The 17107-nt window shown below is 40.5% G+C and overlaps 1 protein-coding gene across 7 annotated transcripts in view; it reads left to right on the top strand.

The window, feature by feature from the left end:
- DMD (dystrophin) overlaps positions 1-17107 on the top strand; it is a 3834938-nt gene that overhangs the window by 1386712 nt on the left and 2431119 nt on the right. For all 7 annotated transcript variants that reach the window (XM_073550686.1, XM_073550687.1, XM_073550688.1 and 4 more), the window contains 3 exons: positions 1743-1830; positions 3614-3855; positions 13096-13276. In XM_073550686.1, coding sequence (XP_073406787.1) covers positions 1743-1830; positions 3614-3855; positions 13096-13276 — 511 coding nt within the window. The remainder of the gene's footprint in view (positions 1-1742; positions 1831-3613; positions 3856-13095; positions 13277-17107) is intronic.

Here is a 17107-nt window from a genome sequence, read left to right as displayed (position 1 = left end):
ACCGTAGGAGGCAAAAACAGAAATGCTAGCTAAGTCCAGAAAACCAGAGAAGTTGGCAACTATCAGATTGCAGACCCCTGAACCTATCAACACAACTAGCAGTAGCCGTGGGGGGTTCCTACGATGACCTAGACCCCTTGATCACAGCCGGAGAGATACATAGGCCTAAAGAAGGAAAGGGGAAATCTAACTGTCCCAGAGCAGACCCCAAAGCAATAGGCAGCCCCCCACACATAATGACGGTGAAGCAAGATGAAAACACTCACACAGACAGAAAGACAGGCTGAGCAAAGACGGGGCCCAAAAACTACCTAGATAGGAATGGATAGGAAGGCTGCTGTCTGCAATCTGCCAAAACCCTATCAGAGACAAAGGCCAACAAGCTGATATAAAAATGGCCCTGAAGCAACTAAGCTTCAAAAACTAAATCAGCACTCAGGTACTTTCAGAAGACAGAGCTAACGGAACACTGCACACTCCAGCAGGGAGTGGCAGAATCCAAAAAGCAAGAAAAACAAAAACAAATCTTAAATGCAAAAAGGCAAAACAGAAACTTAGCTTTAGGAGAGCAGGAATCAGACTGGTGTCCAAGAGTCCACAGAGAAATCACCCGCAGGGCAGAAAGGGCGTAGGCTGCCTTAAATCCAGTCAGTGACTCCACTCAGCCAATCGTCTTCATTAGTCCCAGGTGCCTGATAATCAGGCTCACTACCTTCCTTCACTAGAACAGGGAGTTCACCAGGCCTCAGTGACGTAGGGGAAAATGAACTCACAACAGTGACCTGAAACAGCAAAAAAGGAAGTAAATTCACTCATTAAAAATAAATTGTACTGTATGGAAATGTATAAATTAAAACTACAAACAAATATAAGAAACTTTGCAATATATTTTATCAGAGAAATGTGCTTCCTTCTAAACATACTAGGCACTTCTTCCACTATTCTCTACACTCTGAACTTGTCAATTACTCCAAATCCAAATACAAAACACCTCAAGTCTGTCTTGCTCAGACAAAACGGATATTCTTATTACAAAGGGAAGGAGGAGCAATGAGTACTATGAGGAAATAGGCAGCACGTGACATAGAAAAAAATATTTCTGAGCTTTCTAACAAGTCTTTTACCTAAACCACAGAACTTGATTCACATCTACACAGCTTATATTGTAGTATACTGTCCTCAATGCTCCTGCTACTTCTATCTATGTGCTATGTTAAGAATTGAAGAGCAGGAATTCTTTTCTTCAAGCTGTGCTCTGTGTGGAAGAGAACAAAGCAGTTAGTCTCCTTCCACCAGCTCAGAGTGGTTTGAAAACGTAGAAATAGAAACTTCAAGTGAAAACTATTGAAAATACAAGATAGAAGTCATAAAATGGCCAAAATTAGTGTTATTTCTCATGTACACAGAGATGATACCTTATTCTTTAAAGTTACTTGAAAGTTTGGTTGCCAGTTAAATATTTCCAAATTCATCATTTTAGTTCAAATTAAGTATATCATGGCTATAGTGATTGATAGAAGGACATTCAATGCTTGATGGCCTGAAACACTTTAAAGCTACCACCTATTTAGTATGGCTGCAAAAGTGAATAAATTATGTTTTTTCCTTTACACTGTTAGGTTTTCACAAAGGAAAGATGTTAAACACTTGACACACATTTCTTTAGTCTCTAGTATTACCTTTCTGCTATTCAGTTGATATTGTTATCTTTTTTATTTGGTGTTTTTCTTACTGTTTTATAGGCCATAGAAAGAGAGAAGCCTGAAAAGAATAGAAAATTGCAAGAGGCTAACAGAAATGCTCACATACTGACCGAACAGATGTTGAATGGTAATTAATGAAAGTTAGTTTGGATAATCTTTGTAATATTCTTACATGTGGCTTTATTCCTAACACTTCATACAAAAGCAGAATTCCAACAAAACAGTCACTTGAATTTGTGCACAGCGCTCAATGTGCAGATGGTACCCAGGGTCCGGAGGAGAGGAGACTCTCCTCCAGGCCCTGGGTACCACAAACCTGTAAAAAATAGAATTAAAATAAAAAATAGTGATATACTCACCTTACGACGGCCCCCTAACTCTTTCCCTCCTCACACCACGCGCCCGGCATCTTCCGGTCCCACTAATGCTTTGTGCAAAAGACAGCTGATGATGTTGCGCTGTCGCGAGATAGACATCATCTCTGGTCCTTCGCGCTAAGCATTACTGAGACCAGAAGATGCTGGGAGTGTGGAGAGGAGATCGGGGGCCGTCGGAAGGTGAGAATAACCTTCTTTTTAATTTTTTTATTATTTTTTCCAATCTATCTTTTACTATTGATGCTGCATAGGCAGCATTAATAGTAAAAAGTTGATCACAATTGTCAAACACTATGCTTGACAAGTGTGGCCAACCTGTCAATCACATTCCAAGAGATGCTTCAAATTGCTTAAAATGCACTTAAATTCTGCACGTGAAAATCACGTGAAAAATGCATGTTTTCCGTGGGAAATCGCATGCAAATACGCATGCGTTTTTTCCACGGCGGAAGTTGTAGAGATGCGGCGGAAATTTCCGCAGCATTTCTGCAACATGGGTACTTAGTCTCAGTGTAACACGCAGCAGTGACCAGGCTCCCACTGTGAGATCGCCGATCATGGTGGATCGCCCTGGACCATCTTTTGAATGTCGGTCTCCCGCTGGCCATATTCTAGAATACCCGATGCGTTAGAATCGGGCCACCATCTAGTAGATAATAATAATAATGATACATCTTACATTGGCCAATTTAATTAGATTCTCAGGAATGACTAAATTAGTGGTTGGTTAGCAATTGTAAAAAAATACCTCATACCAATGATCCAGCTAAAAGTACAACACCTGGGAATTATTGTGAAAACTAAAAAACAAAAGTTTCAAGATGATGCCAAATGCAGACTGTGCAAGGAATCTGATGAAACAGCATACCCTACAATCTGTTCAGGTTAAAAAATGCAGAGACTTACTACAAACAGCGATAAAATATTATGGCAAAAATGATTAATTTATGGAAAATTATCAGCTGCCCACTTAAAATTGATGGGCATACGCAGTGCGCATACATACTTAAAGTCAAATATAAAGCTAATTCAATAAACTTGAATTTACCATGACATACTGAAACAGAGGGAGAGAAAACTCTGCCCTTGCGGTCTTACAATGTCTGTGAAATGGGGGACAGGTCAGGGATTTGTAAAGAGACCGTAAGGTGGCAGCAACATAATTAAACATTGTAGGCATTAGTAAAGAGATCGGTGTTCAGATTTTGTTTGAAGGCTTTAGGCGAAGCTCCATATTATGAAGGATATACAGGAAAGTCTAGGATCTGAATGCATGAGGGGCAAAGAGAGATAGATAGATAGATAGATAGATAGATAGATAGATAGGTAGATATCTGCAGTTAACCTGGAGCATGGATGGTACAAATAACATGTTTAGCCTTCATTGCAACTTCACTTCCCTCCTAAACACCATACTTTCTGAAGAAAAAAGTATTAGCTAGCTACAAACCTATCCATGCTCTTTTATCCATAAAGAACTTTGAAGATTTCTTAAAATTGTTTATAATGATGTTATGTATGTTTTATTTTTAGATGGCCTTAATGCAGACAGCATCAAACAGTCTTCTCAACATCTGAACAGCCGGTGGACAGACTTCTGTCAGCTGCTGAGTGAGAGACTTTCTTGGCTGGAATATCAAAATAGCATTATTGCCTTTTACTCCCAGTTACAACAATTGGAACAGACAGCAATTACAGCTGAAAACTGGCTAAAAGCACAAACTAGATCAGCCTCTGAGGCAGAAACAGTCAAAACACAGTTACAAAAATGCAAGGTGAGTGATATTATGTATAGGTATTAATTTCTACTGTTTCTCAATTTTTTTTGCATAAATTTTGTAAAATTTACAAACGACAGTATGATTGTGTTCTAATGAGACATAAACATGAATGTAAGGTCCATTATAATGTCCTGGGGTCTCGAGAGACCCCAGATTAAAATAAATGTAACATATAAATTAAAACAAAATTCTTGTACTCATTCTTAAGGGGGCTTTACACATAGCGATATCGCTATCAATATCGCTAAAGCATCATCAATTTTGTGACGCAGCAGTGATATTGCTAGCGATATCGCTACATGTGATACTTACCTCCGACCGGCTCCCCCGCTGGCTATCGCTGATCGCGCAAGATCGGCCTGGTCCATTTCTTGTCATCAGCTTCCTGCTGGCGCCGACGAGTGAGCCATGGACGCAGGCAGAAGAAGGACACCCTCGCCGCATCTGAAAGGTAAGAGCGACCGCCGACCGCTGCTGTATCGCTAGTGAGATCTGCCTGTTTGGCAGCTCACTAGTGACCTTTTAGCGATGCACCAGCGATCCTGACTGGGTCATATCGTGGTCGGGATCGCTGGTGCATCGCTAAATGTAAAGGGGCCTTAAGACTCACCTCTCTGCCCTCTGCTCTTCACTGCCACCAATCCAGTCCTTTTTACATCTTTGGGCTGGCATCAGCAGCTGTAAAATCCCCAGACATTGGTCACTAGACCTGAGGCTTCCAGGTTTCCAAGGCTCAGTAGGGTTCTGTGCATGAGCCATGACCTTTATCAGATCATGAGCAGAATTCTCCCGGGCCTATCACACTTGGAAGCCATCATTTAGTTCCATGGACTTCAACACTGCAAACATTGATCCGAAGATGCGACAAGGATCGAAAGGGTGGTGGTGCAGACAGGTAATTATAACTTTTTTTTATATTTTAATGGTCTTTTATAGCTCAGAAAAATGTTGTCCAGAGTCCACCATTTTGCTGAATCTGCCAAGAAGCAAATTGCATTAAATCCGCATTTTGGCAAATGCATATTTTTGTAAAATTCGAGTAGAATTCAATTCAACCTGAACTTATTTGTTCATCTTTAGTTGAAACTTGTCATCATGTTCAATTTTCCTCCCTATATAAAAAATGGAATCATACTCATATTAACATCATAGGAAATTTTTTTTAATATTAGAAGCATACTACTCCACTATTGACCAATCACTTTCGGCGAGTAATGATTGAATGGATTATTCACTACTGGTCAACTTCTTCCTAATTGCTTGACTGGCCATCGTAAAATAAAATCACTGCAGATTTACCTCTTTGACCAGTCCAATTCAAGCAATTTCAGTTCAGTGTCTGCCGGTAACCATATGAAATTGGTTGTATCGGTCACATGACATAACAATCAGCAGCCAATGATCAGTAGCAGCCTTGAAGGGGTAATCCCATCTCCAAGATCCTATCCCAATATGTAGTATTAATAATATTATCAAATACCTCCACTTAGAAATGTAGTATAGTTCTTCTGATTTGCTATAGCACTGACTCCATGTGCAGGGCATTGCAGTAGCTTAGGTATCTATGACTCATATTTGCAGGGGCAAACAACCCTCCTATAGTAAATATTACTTACTGCAAAGCTATTCTTGTTATGCCATACAGATGTGTATCTGGCAATCATGTGAATGACCAGGTCAAAAAACTTGAGCTCATTCAGCACTATTCTTTCAGCTCATTCAGCACAGTTTCTTTATAGTGCACAGTTTACAACTTTACAATTTATTTTTTGCTTCAGCTGTATACTGTCAACTGTATGGGAAAAATACAATGTGGATTTTGCTTAAACCAGTACAAGGAAACCTTTGTGCAGCACACATTAGACCAATTATAGGACTACAGTATATAGTCAAATTTTTAACAATTTCAAAGAGGTATTTTAAGTTGCATATTGTATTTGCTGAAGGAACTTATCATTATTCTTAGTCATGCAAAATTGTCATCATTACTATACATAGAAGTTAAAGATTAATTCAGACTCTTAAATGTTTCATATCTTGCATAAATGCTACACTACAGCTTATTCTTGCTTGTTGTGTCAACGACAGACACATTTTATTGTGCTGCAAAGAAGGCTGAAGAATAAAGGCTGGTGGCGTTAGTGATATATATCCTGAACATGGACAAAATAATGGCTCCAGAGATCAGTCTTATGGCACATCTGTAGACGGTTTTACAGTTTGGAATAAACTTTAAATTATAGCACTTTCGTGAACTTCATGATCAGTGGCACAGATCCAGTCATAGAAAGTTATTGGTAGGATAACTTTGGCAGCAAGTCTACTGGTGTATATCTCTGATATCTCTGCTATGCTTGTAAAATGCTTGACACACAACTATATTAGTCACCAACTGCTTGAGAAAAAGAGACATAAAGGATCTTAGGAATGGGGATATATTTTTACTATCTTGTTGTCATGACAATGTGCATAAGTTTTTTAAGTTATGTAAAATGCATATAGAGGCACTTAGTAGGTTTATGGTCAAGACCACTTTAGCAATCATTTTTCACTATTTAAAGCATTTACAATTGCATAAAACTACAGTTTCTAAAAAAATCAGACTTAGTTTCAACTCTAGATATCCTCTTGATGACAAGAATTATGGCATAAGAACTATGAAGCTGTCTCTAAATTACAAATATTTATGTAAAATTATCAAAATATGAGACAAATATAAAATTGCACAAAGACATTCGTGACATCATTACTAAAGATCACAATTAGAAATGAGTACAGTTAAAAATATATTGTTGTACATACTGTAATCTACTACCTGTAATGTTTGGGCAGAGCCATTGGAAGCAATCTGTCACCATAATATGCTAACCGGTTTATGGTTAAACTTCAGGAGCTTTATCATCTTGTGTAATTAAACTGCTAGCATTCTCCCACAGCATTGATGATTTGCAGATAATCTGGACAGGTTTAAGCAATGATCTGCTTACCTTAAAGGGGGTTTTACACTAAGCGATATCGCTAGCAATATCGCTAAAACGTCACTGGTTTTGTGACGTTATAGCGATATTGCTAGCGATATCGCTATGTGTGATACTTACCAGGGACCGGCTCCCCCGCTGTCCATCGCTGATCGCGCGAGAATGTCCGGCTCCATTTCTCGTCGGGCGCTTCCTGCTGAGACTTCCTGCTGTGACGACGAGCGACGCTGGACGCGGGCGGGAGGACGTCAGGATCGCTGTGTGTGAATGGTAAGTATCGTGCGCTGCGTCGCTGCTGCATCGCTGTGAGGTCTTTCTGTATGAAAGCTCACTAGCGATCATTTAGTGATGCACCAGCGATCCTGACCGGGTCGGATCGCTGGTCGGATCGCTGGTGCATCGCTAAATGTAAAAGGGCCTTAAGGCTGGAGTCACACATAGCGACTTACCAGTGATCCCGACAATGATATCAACGTGTCAGGATCGCTGGTAAGTCGCTATGTGATCACTGGTGAGCTGTCAGACAGACAGCTTCACCAGCGATTAGCACAGTGACGCCGCGTGTGCAGCATCGCTGTGTTCGTTAGCGCTGATACCATGGATCCATGTAAAAAATGGAATTAAAATAAAAAATATTGTTATTCTCACCTTCCGACGTCCCGCGCAGCATTCCCGCCTCTCTCCATGCTCTGGTCCCAGTAATCCTTTGCGAGAATTACCGTGATGACGTCCGCTCTCGCAGGATCGCGAAGTCTCACGGTCATTCTTACAAAGGCTTACTGGGACCGGAGCATGGAGAGAGGCGGGAATGCTGCGCGGGACGCTGGAAGGTGAGAATTATAACAATATTTTTTATTTTTTTATTATTTTACACCTGATCGCTGGTCTCCCACCTGTCACACACAGCGATGCGTGCTTGCCAACGGGAGATCAGCGACAAAAGAAATGTCCAGAGGTTTCTTGCAGCGATCAGCGATACCGGCAGGGGGGCCGGTCGCTGATCGCTGTCACACACAGCAATCTCGCTGGTGAGATCGCTGTTGTGTCACAAAACTTGTGACTCAGCAGCGATCTCGCTAGCGAGATCGTCATGTGTGACGGGGCCTTAAGGCCCCGTCACACTAAGCGACATCGCTAGCGATATCGCTTAAGCGTCACCGATTTTGTGACGCAGCAGCGATATTGCTAGCAATATCGCTATGTGTGATACTTACCTCCGACCGGCTCCCCCGCTGGCTATCACTGATTGCGCGAGAACGTCCTGGGCCGTTTCTCGTTGACCGCTTCCTGCTGGGCTTCCTGCTGGCACAAACGAGCGACGCATGGACGCAGGAGGGAGGACGTCTTCATCGCCGCATCTGACAGGTAAGTAACGACCGCCAACAGCTGCTGAATCGCTGGTAAGATTTGCCTGTTTGGCAGCTCACTAGCGACCATTTAGCGATGCACCAGCGATCCTGACTGGGTCGTATCATTGTCGGGATCGCTGGTGCATCGCTAAATGTGACCGTACCCTAGCACAATAATTTCAACAAATTCCACCCAACCATCAAAGTCACCCTCAAATTCTCAAAATCTGCAATACATTTCCTGAACACATCTATATACATCAAAGACAATACCATACAAACATCAATTTACCATAAACCCACAGGACTCCCCGCATATCTTAGATGAAACAGCTTCCTTCGAGCTCTGAGGTACATTTGATTGTGTTCAGAATTTAAAGACAGAAAACTCTAGCTGCTATCAAGGAGGAATACATTCCTACAATTGTACCATCCACTGGTGATAGATGAATAGATTGAGAGAACCACAAGGATCCCCAAAAGCAGCCTCCTGTATTACAAGCAAGGGAGGATAACAACAGGATGTGTTGTGTGGTCACATACAACCCCCACATGAATATCTAAAGGAAGGTGCTGATTGTCAACATACAGTATATTCCACAGAGACCACAGACTGAAAGAAATATTCATAGATCTGCCACTTTTCTTCTACAAACATCCCTTACCATAAGGAATTTCTCATCAGAAGCGTTCTCTCATCCCCATCACAGAAGGGCACATTCCCTTAATAGAAAAAATGCAGGACTTGCACCCACATATTGCCAATTAACCCAGTCTGCATGTCCAACACATATAAAGACTATAAGATCATGGATTTCTTGTCATGTACATCCTCCAATGTTGTGTACAGTGTACATGGTGGCCTGGGGGTACCTGTATGTACCTATACAAGCAAGAATGAATCTACATAGGCATACTGTGAGTCGTGAACTAGACATGTATGAAGAAAAATATTTCTCTGAACCTGTACACAGTATGACGGATTTAAAAGTCTTAATATGAGAATTTAAGTTGATAAGAATAGTCAAGTCTTTGACAAAAGGACTCAATCTCACATCAGGATTTATAACTCACTACATGGACACACTTCACACCCTCACTAGACTGGTTTCCTGATCAGCAAACTCCCAAGCCATCACTCCTATCACCTCTTCATTTGTAGCAAAAACCTTAATTTTAAAACCTTGGTTTATCCTTAGGAGACATCACCCCTCCACCACAAGCACAAATGTCATATTGTCATATCTCTAAAATGTTGTGCTCTTATCTCAGCAATTCATTTGCAAACCAACCTGATGAAGGAGCCTCTGTTCTCTGATAGCATGCAAATTCAATGTTGATAGCTGGCTAATAAAGGTATAACTCCTAAAATACTTTTTATTTTTGAAGTTTACAATAACTAGAAATCTGCAAATTAAATCGATGTAAATTGAATTCAAGTAGAATTTCATGAAATTTGCTGTTCCTGATGAATTTGTCCAATTTGTGATTCATGCCAATCCCCAAAAATTGCCCACCACAGAAGGCTGACATGACATCGGGTGCACATAAGCTTGCCCATAATGTTTAGCAGTCATAATATCATGTTTTATAGCCAAGCCCATCAGGGAAGGAGAATTATATTATTATTTAAGGTGATTTAAAATAGTGAGAAGACATCAGAGCGCACATTTCCACAATATTGTAGGGAAGAGAAAGTCCTAAAACATTGGACACATACTCCAGATAATAATGTGTTGTATAACTACAGAACAGAAAAAAATGAGTGTAGTAGCCTGTGAATAATGAAGAGATTCAATTGATAAGAGGAAAGAGACATAGGACATAGCAGCAGTGACAGCGTGATTGATAAATAACAGTGTAGCTTGCATTTGCTGCCAAATTTTGTTTTCTAAGCCTACCCACCTAGCATTTTTTGATACATCCTTTTTTGACATAAGTTTAATAACTGATGTTGAAATGATTGTCAAAAGTTGAGTATAATGTTGCACAGCATGTATGATAAAAGGAAAATTTGCAATGGCAATGGACTTGTTAGGAAAAAAGAAACAAAAATTACATGGTTAAGAGTGTGTGAGCTGTTATCTGTAGCAAAGGCAACACCACCACCAATGACAACAGCTGTCTGGGCAGTAGTACTACTAAATGCAGGTGAAAATTAGTCTCTTTTGCATCCATCAAGCATCAGTGGGGAAAAAGTGTAGGGTGTTATGTAATAAATGGTGCTGCATTCCTCACAACAGGATAATATCTCTAATAGTAACACTGTCAATTTGAGCCATTATCGTGTGAAGAATAATCTGTCTGGTCACAAGTGATTAAAATGGATAATTTTCTTCCCCATACCATGTAGTGGACACAGCTAGCATGTGGAAGAAGGTGCTCTGGTCAGGTGTAACCAAAATAGAACTTTTCGGGCTAAAAGCAAAATGCTATATGTGGTGGAAACCTAACATTGTAAATCACCCTGAAAACACAGTACCTACCATCAAACATTGTGGTGACAGCATCATTCTGTGTGGATGCTTTTCTTCAGTAGGGGTAGGGAAGCTGGTCTGATTTGATGGGAAGGTGAATGGAGCTAAATACAGGGCAATCACAGAGGAAAAGCTGTTAAATGCAGCAAAAGACTTGTGACTGTGGCATAGGTTCACCTTCCAACAGTACAACTATCTTAAACATACTGCCAGAGCTACAATGGAATGGTCAAAGCAAATTGATATGTTTGAATTGCTCAGTCAAAATCTAGATTGGCACTAATGAGCACTTTATTATTGCTACAATATATTTGCTTGTAAATAATCATGTGAAGCTATTTTTAACTATATCTATTAAAAGTTAAGTTTTAATCTAATTTGTTTTTTATTAGCATCCCAACTCAATCTGGTGTTAAAAGTCTAAAGGGCCTGTCACACTAAGAGATATCGCTAGCAATATCGCTATAACTAATGACGTTATAGCGATATTGCTAGCGATATCGCTGTGTGTGATACTTACCTACAACCCGCTCCCCCGCTGGTTATCGCTGATCGCGTGAGAACGTCCAGGACTGTTTCTCGTCGTCAGCTTCCTGCGGCGCTTCCTGCTGTGACGACGAGCAACGCGTGGAGGCGGGCGGGAGGACGCAGGATCGCCTGGTGTGACAGGTAAGTAGCGACCCCCGTCCCCAGCGATGTCGCTAGTGAGACCTGCCTGTGTGGCAGCTCACTAGCGACCACTTAGCGATGCACCAGCCATCCTGACAGCGTTATATCGCTGGTCGGGATCGCTGGTACATCGCTAAGTGTGACAGTACCTTAAGTCCCAATCACTGATTGACAGTCTGAACATGAATTCAATAAGTGCAAGTTAGGCTTTCTTTAATGTACGTGTTTCCAGTATGTGTGGCATCCATTTTTTTTCACAGATGCCACATGTACTCATGACCTATGCTGCAATGTACCTGCCTGTGTTTTTATAGGGATCATGTTTCCATGGAAAACATACAGAGAAATGTTTTTTTCTGTCAGAACAGGAGAAAAGGGCCAATAAAATGTCTACTGGTCTGTGAAAAACACTTACAGGACACAAATGGAATCCGTGTGCCGTCCGTGTGCTGTATATGTGTAGCATTGCAAAATATTATTTTTATTATAATTTATTTATATAGTACCATTAATTCCATGGTGCTGTACATGAGACAGGGATATATCAAAATACAAATATCACTTACAGTAAACAAACTAACAATGACAGACTGGTACAGAGGGAAGAGGACCCTGCCCTTGCAGGCTTATATTCTAAAGGATTATGGGGAAGGAGACAGTAGGTCGGGGGTTGCAGTAGCTCTGATGGTGTTGAGGTGGCTGTGTGGTCATTACATTTTGTAAGCTTTTTGAAGAGATGGGTTTTTAGGTTCCATCTGAAGGATAAAAATGTGGTGGATAACAGGACGTGTTGGGGCACAGACTTCCAGAGGATAAGGGATATTCGGGAGAAATCTTGGAGGCAATTGGGTGAGGAAAGAACAAGTGTGGAGGAGAAGAGGTCTTGGGAGGACCGGAGATTATGTGAGGGAAGAGATTAGTTCAGAAATATATGGAGGAGAAAGGCTATGGATGTCTTTGTAGGTCAGTGTTAGCAGTTTAAACTGGATACATTGGGAAATTGGGAGCCAGTGAAGGGATTGCAATGAGGGGGAAGCAGGAGTGTAGCGAGGAGAGAGTATAGAAGAGTAAAGTATAGAAGAAGCTTGGAAATGTAATTCTTTCTTTAACCATACTGGAATAACACTGATAGTTAACATGCACTCACGGATGGGACACTGATGGCACTAGTTCTGGTTTTTCACGTACATGTTTAAACACAGACGTGTGAAGGAGGGTTTGTACTAAATCTTTTCCCACAAACCAATGTATCACTATGTTTAGTTTCTAAAGGCCCTGTCACACTAAGTGACGCACCAGCGATCCCAACAATGATATGACCTGGTCAGGATCGCTGGTGCATCGCTAAGTCGTCGCTAGTGAGCTACCAAACAGGCAGATCTCACTAGCGATGTAGCAAGGCAGCAGCGGTCGTTACTTACCTGTCAGACGTGGCGATGAATACGTCCTCCTGTCCGCTTCCACGCCGACGAGAAATGGCCCAGGATGTTCTCACGCGATCAGCGATAACCAGCGGGGTAGCCTGTCGGAGGTAAGTATCAGACATAGTGATATCGCTAGCAATATCGCTGCTGCGTCACAAAATCGGTGATGCTTTAGTGATATTGCTAGCGATATCGCTTAGTGTGACGGGGCCTTAATGCTGTGTACGATTCTGTTGGCAGAGTAGACTGCATGTTCAATGTGACGAGTTCTTATAGCTTCATTATTATATTGCTATGAATGCAGTTGTGATTTTTTCTTCTGTCTTTTGGGAAACAGGATGAAGTTGGCCGTCTGTCAGCTCTTAAGCCTACAATTGAATCCTTGCAAGTTCAGGGAAAACAACTGAAAGAAAAGGAGCAAGGGCCAATGTTTCTGGATGCAGATGTAGCAGCCTTTCTCAACCACTATAATCAAGTTCTTTCCAACTTGCAATCTAGAGAAAAACAGCTTCAGAACAGTAAGTGCTATTAAAAAGTAATGTTGCCCACTATGATTTTAAAATGATTGATCCGCCTTGTGTATTGCGATACATCACTGTTAAATTATATACTAAAGATAACAGTCCAAACATTTTGTTAATTCTAATATGGTTGTGCAATAACATTTGGAATGTCTGTTGTTTTATAATTTATTTATGCTTCTGCAATTAATAATTTAGCAAAGAACAGGCTTTTATTTAGGAAATTGGAATAAGAAGATGTGTGGCATTTATAGTTGGTATTTTCCTATCTCTCTAAGCTCTAGAGGGTTACAAAATGCAACTAAAAAAACTATAAGATGAATTTTAAAAATGACATAATTCTGTGAAATGGTAACATCCTTCTTCACTTTTGCTGTGTAATTATGCAAACAAAAATTAAAATGCAGGAAGTTAGAAAACTCATTGAGTAAATTTACATGTAAAACAACCGTTAATCAATTGTATACTGACTGCAGTAACATATAGCATTAACATACTATATAGTAATACTATATTTACATACAGTATTGGGAAATCATTTGACTTTTAATATTAAGCTATAAGTTATGAGCTATACAATGTCACACTTAATTCACAGATAATTTGATGTATTATATGATGAGATGGGACAAAAGATTTGTACTACAATGTTTTAACATCCAGACTGGCATTGCCAGATCTGGGCAGTGTAAACTTCCTAAGATGAAATTCAAATGTAGTGTGAAATCGGACATTACATCACTTGCGTCCTAGTGACTAGACTTCATGTGACATCACAGAGGCTAGCTAGTAATTACAAGATGCATCGCAAAGATGCAGCTTTCATGGACTAGCAAGGTTGATACTGGAACACAGTAGAGCAAATCTTTTTACCCACCCTTATCCTACATTGAAATAATATTTTTAACCCTTTCACGACATCCGCCATACACGTACATTGGAATTCAGAAGTGGGTGTATCACCCGATAGGTGATGGGGCTAACAATCGTGGTTAGAGCAGAGCCCGCAATTACCAACCTGTTAAATGCCACTGTCTATCTCTGACAATGGCATTTAACATGCGCTGGCATGCGGTCACGTCATTCTATAATAATAAAATAATCATCTTTATTTTTATATAGAGCTAACATATTCCGCAGCGCTTTACAGTTTGCACACATTTTCATCTCGGTCCCCGATGGGGCTCACAATCTAAATTCCCTATCAGTATGTCTTTGGAGTGTGGGATGAAATCGGAGTACCCGGAGGAAACCCACGCAAACACGGGGAGAACATACAAACTCCATGCAGATGTTGTCCTTGGTGGGATTCAAACCCAGCTAACCACTGAGCCACCGTGCTGCCCACATAGAATCTATGTACCAACCGGTGCTTGCAGGGGGTCTGCTCAAGACCCCCATGCTTGTCATTACAGAGCTCCTGTGAAACCCTGCCTCAAAGGAGATTGTGATTTTCAGTGTATGCTGCAATGCTGTGACATTGCTGTATATAGCACAAGCGATCAGATGATCAGAGCTTCACATCCCCTAAGGGGACTAACAAGAACAGTGAAAAGTAAAATGCTTTAAAAAAAGTGAGAAAAACATAAAAGTTCAATTGTCCATTCTTTTCCCCTATTAAAGATAATGACATAAAAAATAATCATGCTTGAAATCACCACATTCAGTCTGATCTATCAAAATATAAAAATAAGTAGCTCAATCAGTAAACACTGTAAATGAAAAAAATCAAGAACGCCAAAATTATGATTTTTTTTGGTCACTGAAATTCCACAAAAAATTTGAAAAAAGCAATCAAAACATCACATTTATCTGTAAAGGGTATCTATAAAAACATAATTTTGTCCCGAAAAAATAAGCCATCAAACAGCTCCACCGACAAAAAATAAAAATGTTACAGGTCTCGGTAAATAGCAACACAACACCCCAATTTTTTTTAGTAACAAACTTTGGATTTTTTTGTCCACTAAAATAACAAAAAAATTGGACATGTTTGGTATCACCATAATCATACTGAAGAGCAAAATCATATAGAAAGGTAATTTTTATCAGAAAACTGTAAAAAAATATTACCAAAAAATAATGTCAGGATTACATTTTTTTTCACAATTTCTCACTTTTTGGAATTTTTTTCCCATTTTCCAGTACACTATGAGAAAATGAATGGTGTCATTCAAAAGTACAACTCATCCTGGGAAAAAACAAGCCCTCATATGTTAATGCAGACAGAAAAAAAAGAGTTATTGCTCCGGCAAGAAGGTGAAGAAAGCACAAAAATGGAAATTGGCCCCATTATGCGTGGGTTGATATAGCTGTCTTTAGAGGTTTTGCATCTGCTCTGTTTTGTTTAATACATCTGGTTGCATTCTTTTACAAATGGAGGAAGTGCACGCTGTACCTATAGAGCCGGCTCAGAACTTGCTTTATGTAGAGTATTAAGCTGTTCGTTTGTCAATTGCTATTTGATCAGAGCATGGCAGCACTGCTACTCAGACACTGTACTGTCTAGTATTTATTGCAGCATATGCTGGTGTCTCCCCTACATAGCATTATCATTTAGGTCAGTATATATGGAGCTGTTTGTTAGGAACAATTTCTACTTGTTAGATGTATACTTTGGAAATAATCTACTGATGAAGTGGCCTTGTATCAGAACCATTAAAGAGATCAGTTGTATTCTCGAAGAAAACCTGGCAATAATTCTGTTTTTCTGCATTACCAGCAGAGGAGAAGTTAAGCATTGGACAGTGCTCATTCAAATCAAGAGGTTAACTGTGTAATGGAGGACTAAAGCCCCCATCACACATAGCGATCTCGCCAGCGAGATCGCTGCTGAGTCACAAGTTTTGTGATGCAACAGCGATCTCACCTGCAAGATCACTGTGTGTGTCATCTATCTGCGATCAGCCCCCCTGCCGGGTATCGCTGATCGTTCTTGAAAGCTCTGGACTTTTTTTGGGTCGTTGGTCTCCCGCTGGCCAGCATGCATCGCTGTGTGTGGCAGGCGAGAGAACATTGATCAGTGAGCTGGAGCTCATATCCAAGGTAAACAGCGGGTTTCTAAGCGTCGTGCGGCACTTAGAAACCCTCTGTGTACCTTAGATGCCAGCGCGCTGGTGCAGAGAGCTGGTAACCAAGGTAAACAGCGGGTTTCTAAGTGTCGCGCTGCGCTTAGAAACCCGCTGTTTACCTTGGTTACCAGCTCCCTGCAACAGCGCGCTGGCATCTAAGGTACACAGTGACGCGCTCACTCGTCGTTGCTGGTGCTGATCGCTGGTGAAGCTGCCTGTGTGACAGCTCACCAGCGATCATGTAGCGACACACCAGTGATCCTGACAAGTTCATATCGCTGTGGGGATCGCTGGTGAGTCGCTATGTGTGACGGGGCCCTAAGCAGATTCTCCAACCCGAGAGGTGCTCTTTCCCCACATTTTCGACTCTATATTGAAAATCCTATTCATGGGATCCTCATCTACATCAGAACTATTTAATATGGAGTATGAAAATGGGGTGTTTCAACTCCCTTTAAGACCTATCCTTGAAAATTACCAATGTACAGTAATTTTTTTGCTTTTCTTCTTCCTCTCAAGTTCTTTTGCATCTATTTCTCAATAATTCTAACGCAGTAGATATTTCACCTTTACACATAACTAAGTGTATCTGTTAAAAATCAATGATAGTTGTGAGATAAATCTTGTGCGTTTCATTCCTTAAGGTTTAATGCAAAAAAAATAGATGTTCTTTATGTTTTAAAAAAATCATATTTTAAAATATGCTTTAAAGATGAACTGGCATTTAAATGAGAAAAAATAATTCCTAATGAAAGGC

The sequence above is a fragment of the Dendrobates tinctorius genome, unplaced genomic scaffold (genome assembly GCF_039654945.1).
Source record: "Dendrobates tinctorius isolate UK_male_01 unplaced genomic scaffold, ASM3965494v1 ptg000166l, whole genome shotgun sequence".
NCBI lineage: Eukaryota > Metazoa > Chordata > Amphibia > Anura > Dendrobatidae > Dendrobates > Dendrobates tinctorius.
The sequence above is the reverse complement of the archived record's forward strand: the minus strand, read 5'-3'. Positions and strand labels throughout refer to the sequence as shown.